The 15285-nt window shown below is 50.1% G+C and overlaps 1 protein-coding gene across 1 annotated transcript; it reads left to right on the forward strand.

The window, feature by feature from the left end:
• Positions 1-6275: 6275 nt before the first annotated feature.
• On the forward strand, positions 6276-8715 carry LOC149333817 (uncharacterized). The gene has a single exon (XM_089558790.1). It carries the CDS (start codon positions 7164-7166, stop codon positions 8310-8312), a length of 1149 nt encoding a protein of 382 aa, XP_089414916.1. The 5' UTR covers positions 6276-7163; the 3' UTR covers positions 8313-8715.
• The last annotated feature ends 6570 nt before the right edge of the window (positions 8716-15285 follow it).

The raw sequence follows: 15285 nt of genomic DNA on the forward strand, positions 1-15285 counted from the left end.
TCGGACCTCGCACGGATATCCGTGGTTCACTGGGACAGTCATGCTGTCGTATCTCGAATCTAGAAAGCATCCTTTCTGGTAGCATGGCTGTTTTGTATTTTCTTGTGCGGACGTGAAGTACGCCGAGTCTGCCGGCCGGTAGGTCAGCCTGGATACCGTCTGCCGACGTCATAAAAGCGAGCTAAAGAGTGTTCTTGACGTAAATAATAAACCATGGGACAAGAAATGTGAAAAAATTGTCATTTTTGAGGATCGCTGACCAATACTGAGCTGCTAGTAGAGGTAACAACTGTGATATGAGGAAATTTCTCACAACCGCGCCTAGCAGCTGCCGCTGGCGCGACGTTGGGGTCCGGCTCGCCTGGCGCCCGCTCGCTCCGCTGCCGAAGGCGTAGAGGAGTTTGACCATACTAATATTTTATTGTGAGATGATTCTATTAACACTACAGCTATTTGTGAAAAGTAGGCCTTTTATTATAGCGCAGGCGACTTCCGAAGCGCCGGCCGCTTGCTAAACAGGCTATAGGCCTAGCGACGACCACGGCAGCCAGGCAGCAGCAGAGCTCGTCGCCCGGAGCGCCCGCGAGCGGTGCCGTTGCCGAAAGCTCCCAACATAAGCAGACATGCTTTGTCGCTGCTCGAATATAGCTGGCAGTTCTGATAACAAGGCGATCTTGTCTTTTCTTGTGATATTTGTACACCATCCCAAGCAGCGTGCCCTCAGGGGCTGGGTTTCGTGAGACGTACCCGCCGTCTGCTATCCCAGTGTTGCCATACTGTAGTGTTGCCAGACTTGCGCGACTTCCAGTGTTGCCAGGTTATAAGGTTGCCAGATTGTGAACTAAAACCCAGTGTGGCCAGACTATTTGTTCCCTCTCCCTTTTACATTCTCCTCCGCCTACAGCTACGCTGTCGCGCCGCAACCGCCCAGCTCGTTAGAGCAGCCTTGCCCGGAGTGGCCGCCGCCTGTTCGCCAAGCGAAAGAGCACGTCCTTGTTGAAATAAGCGTGCTGTGCTCAGATTCACTTGTCGAGCAGACGGGTACGACAGACGAAATCTGCCGATGCGTGGCCCCAGTGAGCGTATTAAGACGAGAGAAACGCGTGATTTTGTTGAAATAAGCGTGCTGTGCTCAGATTCACTTGTCGAGCAGACGGGTACACCAGACGAAATCTGCCGATGCGTGGCCCCAGTGAGCGTATTAAGACGAGAGAAACGCGTGATTTTGTTGAAATAAGAGTGCTACGCTCAAATTCACTTGTCCAGCAGACGGGTACGACAGACGAAATCTGCCGATGCGTGGCCCCAGTGAGCGTATTAAGACGAGAGAAACGCGTGATTTTGTTGAAATAAGCGTGCTGTGCTCAGATTCACTTGTCGAGCAGACGGGTACGACAGACGAAATCTGCCGATGCGTGGCCCCAGTGAGCGTATTAAGACGAGAGAAACGCGTGATTTTGTTGAAATAAGCGTGCTGTGCTCAGATTCACTTGTCGAGCAGACGGGTACACCAGACGAAATCTGCCGATGCGTGGCCCCAGTGAGCGTATTAAGACGAGAGAAACGCGTGATTTTGTTGAAATAAGCGTGCTACGCTCAAATTCACTTGTCCAGCAGACGGGTACGACAGACGAAATCTGCCGATGCGTGGCCCCAGTGAGCGTATTAAGACGAGAGAAACGCGTGATTTTGTTGAAATAAGCGTGCTGTGCTCAGATTCACTTGTCGAGCAGACGGGTACACCAGACGAAATCTGCCGATGCGTGGCCCCAGTGAGCGTATTAAGACGAGAGAAACGCGTGATTTTGTTGAAATAAGAGTGCTGTGCTCAGATTCACTTGTCGAGCAGACGGGTACACCAGACGAAATCTGCCGATGCGTGGCCCCAGTGAGCGTATTAAGACGAGAGAAACGCATGATTTTGTTGAAATAAGCGTGCTGTGCTCAAATTCACTTGTCCAGCAGACGGGTACGACAGACGAAATCTGCCGATGTGTGGCCCCAGTGAGCGTATTAAGACGAGAGAAACGCGTGATTTTGTTGAAATAAGCGTGCTGTGCTCAAATTCACTTGTCCAGCAGACGGGTACGACAGACGAAATCTGCCGATGCGTGGCCCCAGTGAGCGTATTAAGACGAGAGGAACGCGTGATTTTGTTGAAATAAGCGTGCTGTGCTCAAATTCACTTGTCGAGCAGACGGGTACGACAGACGAAATCTGCCGATCCGTGGCCCCAGTGAGCGTATTAAGACGAGAGAAACGCGTGATTTTGTTGAAATAAGCGTACTACGCTCAAATTCACTTGTCCAGCAGACGGGTACGACAGACGAAATCTGCCGATGCGTGGCCCCAGTGAGCGTATTAAGACGAGAGAAACGCGTGATTTTGTTGAAATAAGCGTGCTGTGCTCAGATTCACTTGTCGAGCAGACGGGTACACCAGACGAAATCTGCCGATGCGTGGCCCCAGTGAGCGTATTAAGACGAGAGAAACGCGTGATTTTGTTGAAATAAGCGTGCTACGCTCAAATTCACTTGTCCAGCAGACGGGTACGACAGACGAAATCTGCCGATGCGTGGCCCCAGTGAGCGTATTAAGACGAGAGAAACGCGTGATTTTGTTGAAATAAGCGTGCTGTGCTCAGATTCACTTGTCGAGCAGACGGGTACGACAGACGAAATCTGCCGATGCGTGGCCCCAGTGAGCGTATTAAGACGAGAGAAACGCGTGATTTTGTTGAAATAAGCGTGCTGTGCTCAGATTCACTTGTCGAGCAGACGGGTACACCAGACGAAATCTGCCGATGCGTGGCCCCAGTGAGCGTATTAAGACGAGAGAAACGCATGATTTTGTTGAAATAAGCGTGCTGTGCTCAGATTCACTTGTCGAGCAGACGGGTACACCAGACGAAATCTGCCGATGCGTGGCCCCAGTGAGCGTATTAAGACGAGAGAAACGCGTGATTTTGTTGAAATAAGTGTGCTACGCTCAAATTCACTTGTCCAGCAGACGGGTACGACAGACGAAATCTGCCGATGCGTGGCCCCAGTGAGCGTATTAAGACGAGAGAAACGCGTGATTTTGTTGAAGTAAGCGTGCTATGCTATGCTAAGGGATGATCCCCACGCTGGCGTCGCTGCGTCTCATGGTGGGATAGGTGGTAGCGGTTTATTTTAAAGAAAAAATAAAAAAAAGGCGAACGAAAGGAATGTTGCCGGCCGCGTCAATTGCCATCTGTAGCACGCGAGCTGCAGCCGGCGGAGGTGAAAGGGAAAATATAGCGAGGAGAAGTATAGAGGGGAGCGATGGCAAGAAAGGACAGGGAAGAGCTTTGTATGCTATTTATAAAATACAAAAAGTAATCAAGTTCGCGCCGCTCGCGCGCAAATGTCCGGGCTCTGTCCGAAAGCAGGAGCGCGCGAGCGGCCACTGTGCACAATCGTTTACAGAAAACGACAAATTGTACGTAGCGTCCTGTCTCTAACTAATCGCGCGCGTGGCACACTGCACGAGCGGCCGGGGTGGGGCGCCCGGCCTCGTAGAGTCCGAGGTAGCACCTAAGGAGCGTGCATGCCACGCGTGCACTACCTAGCGAAGAGCAAGCGGGAAGTCAAGCCCGCCTGCTTGCCCACGGTGGGATAAAGACATGAATGAGTGGCTCCACGTCGCCCCGACGAGGTTGCTGGCCACCGCAACCGCATGTGAATGGCACCGCCGTCGTCGCCGCGCCGGCGCCAAGGCAAGACAACAGCGGGGCATGGCAGGGCCCCGATGCCTCGACAATAACTACGAATTTTAGAATTGTGTGGAATAAAACTGCCGCTAACACGTTGAACGTACAAGGTAGGGGACTACTGGAAACATCACAGACGAAAAAGGTTTGCTGATTTACGTCAAAAATCACATCTCGCCCTGTGAGAGCCCGAAAACGTACGTTCGGGAAGATATGCAAAGGCTTTTGGGGAAGGGGGGGGGGGGGGGGGGGAGCGCCCCCTCTGCCCTTCGGACCGCCACTGCTTCGCGCCTTCGTCCACTCGTCCGGCGACACGTTGCCGGTTGGGGCAGCAACTCCAAACTTCTTGAGAAGCAAAACTAGTTTATTGAAGACGGAAACAAAAATAAAGGCAACAGGAAAAAAGGCGGTTAAAAAAAAGGCGGTTTGAAAAAGGTCTGTAGAAAAGCGGCCGAGATTGGGACCCGGCGCGCTCCTCTTCTTTGTTTGCAGCTGGTTTTAATACCTTCGATAATTGGGCGGAGCTTTATTAAATCTGCTCTCGCGCAATTTCAATCAATACCGCTGGAGTGGCACTGTAGGTACAAGTGGGCGGCGCCCAGTGCTCGCCAGAGCCCGACTCTAGTGGCGCCAGTAATGTCCGCTGCTTAGCTAGACAGTGCGGGTTTTCAGAAGTCGCCGACCTTACTGACCCCACCCACTTGAGAGCTAATCTCTTTTCAATAGGAAACGGTCGTTGGCCCCTTGGTCTCCGTTTCCCGCGGCCTTGGAGAACGTCCGAAGCGCGCGACGCGCTGTCACCATTCCTAACCCCTCTAGACTTCCGATGGACACGGTAGTTACCGTCAAAAGGGGGAAGGAACCTACTGGCGCCGTAGGCGTCTAGCTTAACAGGTACCACAGACGAAATCTGCCGCTGCGTGGCCCCAGCCAGCGAGCGTATTAAGACGAGACAGACGCATGCTTTTCTGGAAATAAGCGTGTTATGCTCAGATTCACGCAACATTGACACTTTTAATTTGGGGTAGGCAGTGTTGAACTGAATAACTGATAACAACGAAATTGTAGGCTGTGCTTGGTGAGCTTCGAAAAAAGTGCGAAATTCGGGCGTCTTCAGAAGCAGCCTTGCAGAAATAATTACTTCATGTGCGCGCATCCTATTATTGCCCAGTCACTTCGTAGTGGCTAGATATTTTTTTCTTCTGGCAGTTAAGAATGCTCTGCAGCTCGTGCTGCGTTGAAAGCCGCATTCAGAACAGTAATTGTAGGAACGAAAACATCTTCGACCGAAATCCGTCTTTATGGGTTTTTGAGATAGTTGAGAGGAAACTGACGCCAACCAATATTTTCATTTTTTTGCCCACCGTTTCGGGACCAACTTGGTCCCTTCTTCAGGGGTGGGTGCTGCCTTCGCTCTGCCTTTGTTAGCCCGTGGCGCAGTGCACTAACGCACGAGGAGGGAAGCGTTCCTGGAGTCCTATTCATCGCCGCCTTTGTGAACCGGATGTGTCATGACTCCACATGTCGCCTCTTGAACGGTTTTTTTTTTGCGCAGATTTAAAAGGTTTATTAAAACGAAATATAAATGAGCTGTAAGTTTCATAAAAAAGTTAGTACAGGAGGAGGTCCCAAAGTGGAAACTGTCTGGGGGACCTCCCATCAGGAATACATAAGAAAAGTGCACAAGTTTGGCAGGGGAGCTGGAACAAAAGTATACAGTTAAGTTAAAACCGATTGGTGTAATTTGCGCCAATGAATAAGTCAGACAATAGTTAGCGGGCATAATTTAACAAAAAAGGCATAAAACAGCAAAGCATAAGAGCAAGAGAAAGAACACAAAAAGACATCGGATAGCAATGGGCATTGAATTAATGCAGATATAAAACATAGGCGGAGGAAAAACCAAGAGGTTCCAGATGAGTAACAAATGACCGTTTGCTGTCAGAGTGGGGAACAGAAAATGAGATTAAGGCAACCTTAAGCATGGAATGAGGCTTAATGGGTTGATGAGAGATGTTTTTTTAGTAAAGTGTAGAAAGCGGGCTGCGAACGTGCGGATTTGATTGCTAGTGGTAATGAATTCCAGGTTTTGATGGCGGAGAAAAAAGCAGTTTGTTTTCCATAATTTGTACTCACTTTTGGTAGAAGAATATTGTTTTGTTCAGAGAATCTAGTGTTATTGCTATTAGCAAGGAAAGATGCGGAAAAACAGAGAAGTTGATTATTATCATTGCGAGCGCGGTAGATTAGAAGGCCCAACCTAAGATTAAGGAGGCATTTCAACGGCAGAATGTTTACGTCAGAGTAAAGAGGTGAAGCAGAGGCTGTGTATGGGCTGAAAGATAAAATGCGAAGCGCTTGACTTTGAAGATGAGAAATACATGACACATGGCATGAATAGGTATTTCCCCATGATGACAGGCAATAATTAAGGTGACTGTTAATGAAATCATAGAACAGGGATAAGAGAACATGGCGTTGAAAGAAATGTCTAGTTTTTATTAACACCCTTATTCCAAACGAAATTTTTTTACTGATAGATTTCGTGTGTAGATGAATTTTTAGATGGCAGTCAAGCGTGATGCCGAGAAATGTAACGGATTCGGAGGCAGTGATAATATGATGTCCCAGATAAACGTGTGGGCTCGGGATGACATGCTTTTGATGAGATCGGAATATCATGAAAGTGGTTTTTGTAGGATTAAGTTGTAGCAAGTTATTGTCACACTATAAAACAATATTCTGTAAGTCCATGTTTAATTTGTTTATTTGGCTTGTGAAAATGCTGTCCTGAGTGAATAATGTCGTATCATCCGCGTAAAGTATACATCTTGTGTTAATTAAGGACTATCGTCGAGCAAGCAAACCACACGCATGCTAGAGGAGGAGGAACGCCCACACGTAAAGTTCCCTTTCCCGACTGCTGCTCTTTTCGGTTGGTTGTTCGCCCGTTCACGTGCGCGCTCTCTTCGAGGCTGGCGGCGGCTCGCTTTGATTTCCAATGAGTGTCTCCACTGCCCGAAAAAAATATCTCCGAGTTCCTGCACAGCGCCAGCCAGACCGGAGAGGAGGCAAGAGAGGGTTGGGCAGAGTCACCCCCCCCTGCAGTCGGGCTGGGCCAGCTGGTGCCAGCAGAGGAGCTTGAGCTCCTCTTCACTGTCCTCCTTGCTCATATTCACCCTCAGATTGGGCGGGAGGCACTTTCTTGGGAAACTTGTACCCCGCCAGGAGTGGGGTGAGGGTGCAAACCAAAGTTTGATGGTGTTGTCTCCCTTCTTGTTCTTTGTGTTCTGTCAAAGTGTAGCAGTCTTTCCCTCTCTCCATCTCAAGGTATGAGTAATCGACGCCACCGTATTTAAGCGAGCCGGTTGTGCGAGTTAACCCGAGTTTCGTTGTCCCCTGTCTCAGTGCGCTATTTTCTGCCTATAACATGGCTGCCGCTGGAGTGCGTGTGGACCCGGACATTATCAGTTTTGCGGTCATGCTGAACGATGAAAAGGCCCTGGACCAATTTTGCCGGGACTACGGGCTGCTCCCAGCAGCACCAACAGCCCCGTCATCGGACCCGCAGCGCCGTGGAAGACTCCTCAGAAGTCAACACTTCTGGGGGATCTGCGGAGACATGGGCTTCAACCCCGGTAAGCCAACCTGCACGGGCTCTGTGGTAACACGGATGCGCAAGCATCCGAAGGGTCCTCGGCCCACCTTCCGCTGCGGCGCCTGCCGAAAAGAGCTCTCCCAAGAAAACGGGGAAGCTGTCCTTCACGGCCGTCAGGCCACGGCCAGCTTCTTCGCTTTCAGGGATGCCGCCGACCGACCCCATGTGAAGATGTCGCGGCGTGAGGTCCTTTGGCTGATGTACGCCACAGCCAAAGGAATGAACGCCACGGTAGCTTCCGAGTGGACCCAGGGGCGGTTTAAGCTCGGAACGGAGGCCCGCACGGATTGGACCAACTTCATTCGTGAAGTTGTGGCCAAGGACCTGCTACAGAGGCCACGCATGGGTGGCCCCGGGGAGGAAGTTCAGGTCGACGAGTCGCTGTTCCGCGGTCGCCGAAAGGCGAACCGGGGTCGTCTGCTGGCTGGGGACGGCGTGCCAGGCCGTTTCAACGGCAACTATGGCGGCGTAGAAGATAGAGGGCCCTGGGTCGTCGGCCTCTATTGGGTGTCCACGGGAGAGACCCGACTTTTTGAAGTTGAGAGGCGGGACGGCGACACCCTGAAAGCCATCATCAGGGACAATGTGCTGCCGACAACCAAGGTAGTGACGGACGAGTGGCGGGGCTACAATAACCTGGAGGCTCTACAGGACGCGGCCGGTGATATGGACCTGGAGCACAACACAGTGTGCCACCAGGACAACTTCGTCGACCCGGCCACCGGTGCGCACACTCAGAACATCGAGCAAGCGTGGCAGAAAGCCAAGCGCGTGCTGGTGCGCACCGGTGGAACAAGCCGCGCCCTGCTTCAGTCCCACCTGAACTGGCTCTGGTGGGCCAGCATAAACGGCCGGACAAAGTGCAAGGACCCCTTCCTGCGACTCGTCGAGGCCGTTGCCCGCCAGTACCCCCAGGCTTGAACAACATGATCGCCACAAACGGCCCTTATCAGGGCCACCCAATTGCTGATTTGGCAGAAATCGCTTTTGCTTCCCAAAGGACCGCTGTTCCCTCTCTTCTCACTGATCAATATCTCATTAAAGTTATGAAGTGCTTAGAATTGGGACATCCCGAAAGTATTATTTTACCATCTTGCCTCGTTAACGAGGACACTTAGGTAACCAAGCAATGGCGCGGATAAGGCGAGTCGTCCACAATAACGATTCGAAAAACAAATGTAAAAAAAAACAGTGAAGCTAGTTTTTAGTGTCTACATATTCGAATACTAGTGGACATTGAGAGAAAGAAATTAAGAAGATTCTTTGGACCTCGCAATATTATTATCATCCTAGTTGCAGCTAGCTTTGTCTCCCATAGGGGAGAGAGTTTGTTTAATACGGTGGAAGTGTGGGGAGTGGCACGTCACCCACGGAGTCAATCCGTTGGTGTGTCCATTCTCGGAATGTACTATGTTTTAGGTGAAAATGATGCCCTTTTTACAATATGTACATTTGAGAGAGGGTTATGTGCCTTAAAGGCCCCGTGCCCACCCCAGCGCAGCAGACACTCTCTACCTCTCTTTGAGCGAGCCTCCTCTCCTTCCATTCCCTCCTCGAAATTCTTCTCTCCCGCTCCTCGTCGAGTAGGCTCGGCAAGGCAAAATCACCCCTTCGTTCTCCGGTGTAAGCCGGAGGCGTGGTGTCTGTGGAGTGCGTCACAGGGCGACGTCATGGCCCCGCCTTCAATAGAATTCTTTTCTTGGTTTTTGCATTTTCTCCGCACACTGAACGATCGAGAGGCGCGATCGGCTCGACCACCTAGACTTGTTAGCGAGCGCATCCTTTCATCTGTTTGTCATTCCCAGTTAACGAGCCACCTTTTCATTTTCTTTTAGGCCTCCCCACCGTTTCACGAGCGGAGGGGCGGAAGTCGGTTGTGTTCGAAACACACGGCGAAGCGCGGACTCGGCAACCGCCCCTTTGCTTTTCTCCATGCGTGTTTGTGTTCTGTGTGTTTGTGTCTTTTCTCCGCTCCAAAGCATATGTCATTCATTGGAGTCAAGGCGTACGCAAGATGCACGAAAGATAAGCGGTGTGTGTGCGGAGCGGCCAAGTGGGCGAGCGAGGGAAAGGCTCTGCTGCACTACTAATTAAAACCTTGTTTTGGGGGGCTCGCATAGAAGAAAAGAAACTGAGAAGGGAGCGCGCACGCAGAGCGTCTCGTGACGTGATCACGGCGGGGGGGGGGGGGGGGGGGGGGGGGGGGGGGGGGGGGGGGGGGCGAACCAACTCCCTCCGTTTTACTATTTTTTTACTTTTTATGGCTAGGGTTCAAGGCTGTCGCCGCACGCTCCCTCCGCAGTTTTTTTTTTTTTGTTCCTTCATGCGGGTTTGTAGGCATGAGCCAGAACAGAAGGCGCTGCGGAAAGCCTTGTGCAGACGACGCGACGCCAAGGCTACGCCCAACCTTCTCCCGTCAGTCAGAACGATGCACCAATGGAGTGCCTTTAGCGAAAGTAGCCCCCCTTGACGTCAGCGGGGTGCAGAGTAGTGGGCCGGGCCCGTTTTTGAAGGAAGGAAAGAACGAACGGGCTTTGATAGCCAGTTCCGTGTTGTTGTTGTGCTCACTGCTCAACTTGTATATATATGTAAACTATTGTACATAAAGCTTCATTTTATATCCCCTGCAAGTTCTCTGTTGTTACCAAGTATTGTCTGCTAGCTAAATCTTCAGCCTTCAAGACTTCAAAAGCCGTCTCCGACGGGGCACCCCTGCTGCAAAAGGAAAGAAGAGGAAAAGAACCTTTTCGCCTTTGCTGTAGGCGAAACTTTACTATACTGTACACTAAATTAGAATCTCTAGGCATCTGTGGGCCTGCTTTAGCTCTTTTACGCAGTTATCTTACTAACCGCATACAAGTTGTCCAGCTACAAGAAACACTGTCTTCCCCTTTAACTATTAATTTAGGAGTGCCACAAGGTTCCATTTCAGGTCCGCTTCTTTTTCTCATTTTCATCAATGGCTTACCTTTGTCCTTAATTAACACAAGATTTATACTTTACGCGGATGATACGACATTATTCACTCAGGACAGTATTTTCACAAACCTAATAAACAAATTAAACATGGACTTACAGAATATTGTTTTATAGTGTGACAATAACTTGCTACAACTTAATCCTACAAAAACCACTTTCATGATATTCCGATCTCATCAAAAGCATGTCATCCCGAGCCCACACGTTTATCTGGGACATCATATTATCACTGCCTCCGAATCCGTTACATTTCTCGGCATCACGCTTGACTGCCATCTAAAAATTCATCTACACACGAAATCTATCAGTAAAAAAATTTCGTTTGGAATAAGGGTGTTAATAAAAACTAGACATTTCTTTCAACGCCATGTTCTCTTATCCCTGTTCTATGATTTCATTAACAGTCACCTTAATTATTGCCTGTCATCATGGGGAAATACCTATTCATGCCATGTGTCATGTATTTCTCATCTTCAAAGTCAAGCGCTTCGCATTTTATCTTTCAGCCCATACACAGCCTCTGCTTCACCTCTTTACTCTGACGTAAACATTCTGCCGTTGAAATGCCTCCTTAATCTTAGGTTGGGCCTTCTAATCTACCGCGCTCGCAATGATAATAATCAACTTCTCTGTTTTTCCGCATCTTTCCTTGCTAATAGCAATAACACTACATTCTCTGAACAAAACAATATTCGTCTACCAAAAGTGAGTACAAATTATGGAAAACAAACTGCTTTTTTCTCCGCCATCAAAACCTGGAATTCATTACCACTAGCAATCAAATCCGCACGTTCGCAGCCCGCTTTCTACACTTTACTAAAAAAACATCTCTCATCAACCCATTAAGCCTCATTCCATGCTTAAGGTTGCCTTAATCTCATTTTCTGTTCCCCACTCTGACAGCAAACGGTCATTTGTTACTCATCTGGAACCTCTTGGTTTTTCCTCCGCCTATGTTTTATATGTGCATTTATTCAATGCCCATTGCTATCCGATGTCTTTTTGTGTTCTTTCTCTTGCTCTTATGCTTTGCTGTTTTATGCCTTTTTTGTTAAATTATGCCCGCAAACTATTGTCTGACTTATTCATTGGCGCAAATTACACCAATCGGTTTTAACTTAACTGTATACTTTTGTTCCATCTCCCCTGCCAAACTTGTGCACTTTTCTTATGTATTCCTGATGGGAGGTTCCCCAGACAGTTTTCACTTTGGGACCTCCTACTGTACTAACTTTTTTATGAAACTTACAACTCATTTGTATTTCGTTTTAATAAACCTTTAAAATCTGCGCGAAAAAAAAACCGTTCAAGAGGCGACATGTGGAGTCATGGTACATCCGGTTCACAAAGGCGGCGACGAATAGGACTCCAGGAACGCTTCCCTCGTCGTGCGTTAGTGCACTGCGCCACGGGCTAACAAAGGCAAAGCGAAGGCAGCACCCCGCTGCTGCTGGCACACTGTAGTCACCCCTGAAGAAGGGACCAAGTTAATTGGTCCCGAAACGGTGGGCAAAAAAGTAAAAATATTGGTTGGCGTCAGTTTCCTCTCAACTATCTCAAAAACCCATCAAGACGGACTTCGGTCGAAGATGTTTTCGTTCCTACAATTACTGTTCTGAATGCGGCTTTCAACGCAGCACGAGCTGCAGAGCATTCTTAACTGCCAGAAGAAAAAAATATCTAGCCACTACGAAGTGACTGGGCAATAATAGGATGCGCGCACATGAAGTAATTATTTCTGCAAGGCTGCTTCTGACGACGCCCGAATTTCGCACTTTTTTCGAAGCTCACCAAGCACAGCCTACAATTTCGTTGTTATCAGTTATTCAGTTCAACACTGCCTACCCCAATTAAAAGTGTCAATGTTGCGTGAATCTGAGCACGCGTCGTTGGTACCTGTAAGCTAGACGCCTACGGCGCCAGTAGGTTCCTTCCCCCTTTTGACGGTAACTACCGTGTCCATCGGAAGTCTAGAGGGGTTAGGAATGGTGACAGCGCGTCGCGCGCTTCGGACGCTCTCCAAGGCCGCGGGAAACGGGGACCAAGGGGCCGACGACCGTTTCCTATTAAAAAGAGATTAGCTCTCAAGTGGGTGGGGGTCAGTAAGGTCGGCGACTTCTGAAAACCCGGACTGTCTAGCTAAGCAGCGGACATTACTGGCGCCTCTAGAGTCGGGTTCTGGCGAGCACTGGCCGCCGCCCACTTGTACCTACAGTGCCACTCCAGCAGTATTGATTGAAATTGCGCGAGAGCAGATTTAATAAAGCTCCGCCCAATTATCGACGGTATTAAAACCAGCTGCAAACAAAGAAGAGGAGCGCGCCGAGTCCCAATCTCGGCCGCTTTTCTACAGCTCTTTTTCAAACCGCCTTTTTTTTAACCGCCTTTTTTCCTGTTGCCTTTATTTTTGTTTCCGTCTTCAATAAACTAGTTTTGCTTCGCAAGAAGTTTGGAGTTGCTGCCCCAACCGGCAACGTGTCGCCGGACGAGTGGACGAAGGCGCGAAGCAGTGGCGGTCCGAAGGGCGGAGGGGGCGCTCCCCCCCCCCCTTCCCCAAAAGCCTTTGCATATCTTCCCGAACGTACGTTTTCGGGCTCTCACAGGGCGAGATGTGATTTTTGACGTAAATCAGCAAACCTTTTTCGTCTGTGATGTTTCCAGTAGTCCCCTACCTTGTACGTTCAACGTGTTAGCGGCAGTTTTATTCCACACAATTCTAAAATTCGTAGTTATTGTCGAGGCATCGGGGCCCTGCCATGCCCCGCTGTTGTCTTGCCTTGGCGCCGGCGCGGCGACGACGGCGGTGCCATTCACATGCGGTTGCGGTGGCCAGCAACCTCGTCGGGGCGACGTGGAGCCACTCATTCATGTCTTTATCCCACCGTGGGCAAGCAGGCGGGCTTGACTTCCCGCTTGCTCTTCGCTAGGTAGTGCACGCGTGGCATGCACGCTCCTTAGGTGCTACCTCGGACTCTACGAGGCCGGGCGCCCCACCCCGGCCGCTCGTGCAGTGTGCCACGCGCGCGATTAGTTAGAGACAGGACGCTACGTACAATTTGTCGTTTTCTGTAAACGATTGTGCACAGTGGCCGCTCGCGCGCTCCTGCTTTCGGACAGAGCCCGGACATTTGCGCGCGAGCGGCGCGAACTTGATTACTTTTTGTATTTTAGAAATAGCATACAAAGCTCTTCCCTGTCCTTTCTTGCCATCGCTCCCCTCTATACTTCTCCTCGCTATATTTTCCCTTTCACCTCCGCCGGCTGCAGCTCGCGTGCTACAGATGGCAATTGACGCGGCCGGCAACATTCCTTTCGTTCGCCTTTTTTTATTTTTTCTTTAAAATAAACCGCTACCACCTATCCCACCATGAGACGCAGCGACGCCAGCGTGGGGATCATCCCTTAGCATAGCATAGCACGCTTACTTCAACAAAATCACGCGTTTCTCTCGTCTTAATACGCTCACTGGGGCCACGCATCGGCAGATTTCGTCTGTCGTACCCGTCTGCTGGACAAGTGAATCTGAGCACAGCACGCTTATTTCAACAAAATCACGCGTTTCTCTCGTCTTAATACGCTCACTGGGGCCACGCATCGGCAGATTTCGTCTGTCGTACCCGTCTGCTCGACAAGTGAATTTGAGCACAGCACGCTTATTTCAACAAAATCACGCGTTTCTCTCGTCTTAATACGCTCACTGGGGCCACGCATCGGCAGATTTCGTCTGGTGTACCCGTCTGCTCGACAAGTGAATTTGAGCACAGCACGCTTATTTCAACAAAATCACGCGTTTCTCTCGTCTTAATACGCTCACTGGGGCCACGCATCGGCAGATTTCGTCTGTCGTACCCGTCTGCAGGACAAGTGAATTTGAGCGTAGCACGCTTATTTCAACAAAATCACGCGTTTCTCTCGTCTTAATACGCTCACTGGGGCCACGCATCGGCAGATTTCGTCGGGAAAAACAATTTCACAACCGCCGCGGACGTGCTCTTTCGCTTGGCGAACAGGCGGCGGCCACTCCGGGCAAGGCTGCTCTAACGAGCTGGGCGGTTGCGGCGCGACAGCGTAGCTGTAGGCGGAGGAGAATGTAAAAGGGAGAGGGAACAAATAGTCTGGCCACACTGGGTTTTAATTCACAATCTGGCAACCTTATAGCCTGGCAACACTGGAAGTCGCGCAAGTCTGGCAACACTACAGTATGGCAACACTGGGATAGCAGACGGCGGGTACGTCTCACGAAACTCTGCCGCGCTCAGGTACTGCTGCACGGCAGCGAAGTGTGACACCGCGGTTGTGGGCGCAGCTTGGGTAGAGCGGCGCAGCGATGCTTACTGGCATTTTGCAAAGTGTTTCGCATCCTCACGCGAACCCGCGAAGGCGATATTAGCGCGCGAACAAAACAAAAATTGACGTCCTCACTCATTGGAATGAGATCTGTCAGAATCCGAGCTGCTGGGACTAGACATGCAGTTGTTTGCTTTCATGCGCTGGTCAGCACGTGTGTGAGAAAGCAGACGATGCAGCAGTGGGTGCGTCACAACTTTTGTGGGCCCACGTGACCAAGCGAAGCAGTTGATCTTCCCCCTCTGTGACGTCACTGTACAACCCGGCTTTCGAAACCGAAACCGAAAATCGTTCACCTAAAAATGCTATAATAAATTATTCACTGTGAATATATGAATCTTTGAGTGTGTATCATGCTTCCTGGAGCCATAAGAAACGTTTGAAACTAAGAACGCGCGAACCACAAATTTGGTGTCTCCACCCCTTTAAGGCATCGCTAGGTTCACTGTGCCTATATAAAGAGTGACAACGCGCGAAAGGCAGACCATAGAAAGCACGTGTAGTTCGCAGTGGTTCGCAACGGAAGCTTTGCGGCTTTCTGTGCACAGTCTCGTACAGTGCTGCGCAG

Source organism: Amblyomma mixtum, chromosome 8 (genome assembly GCF_055824585.1).
Source record: "Amblyomma mixtum isolate Tamu chromosome 8, ASM5582458v1, whole genome shotgun sequence".
Classification (NCBI taxonomy): Eukaryota; Metazoa; Arthropoda; class Arachnida; order Ixodida; family Ixodidae; genus Amblyomma; species Amblyomma mixtum.

Bases quoted from the DNA above. Each gene is read 5' to 3' on its own strand.
- LOC149333817 (XM_089558790.1), top strand. From the start codon at position 7,164: ATGGCTGCCGCTGGAGTGCGTGTGGACCCGGACATTATCAGTTTTGCG.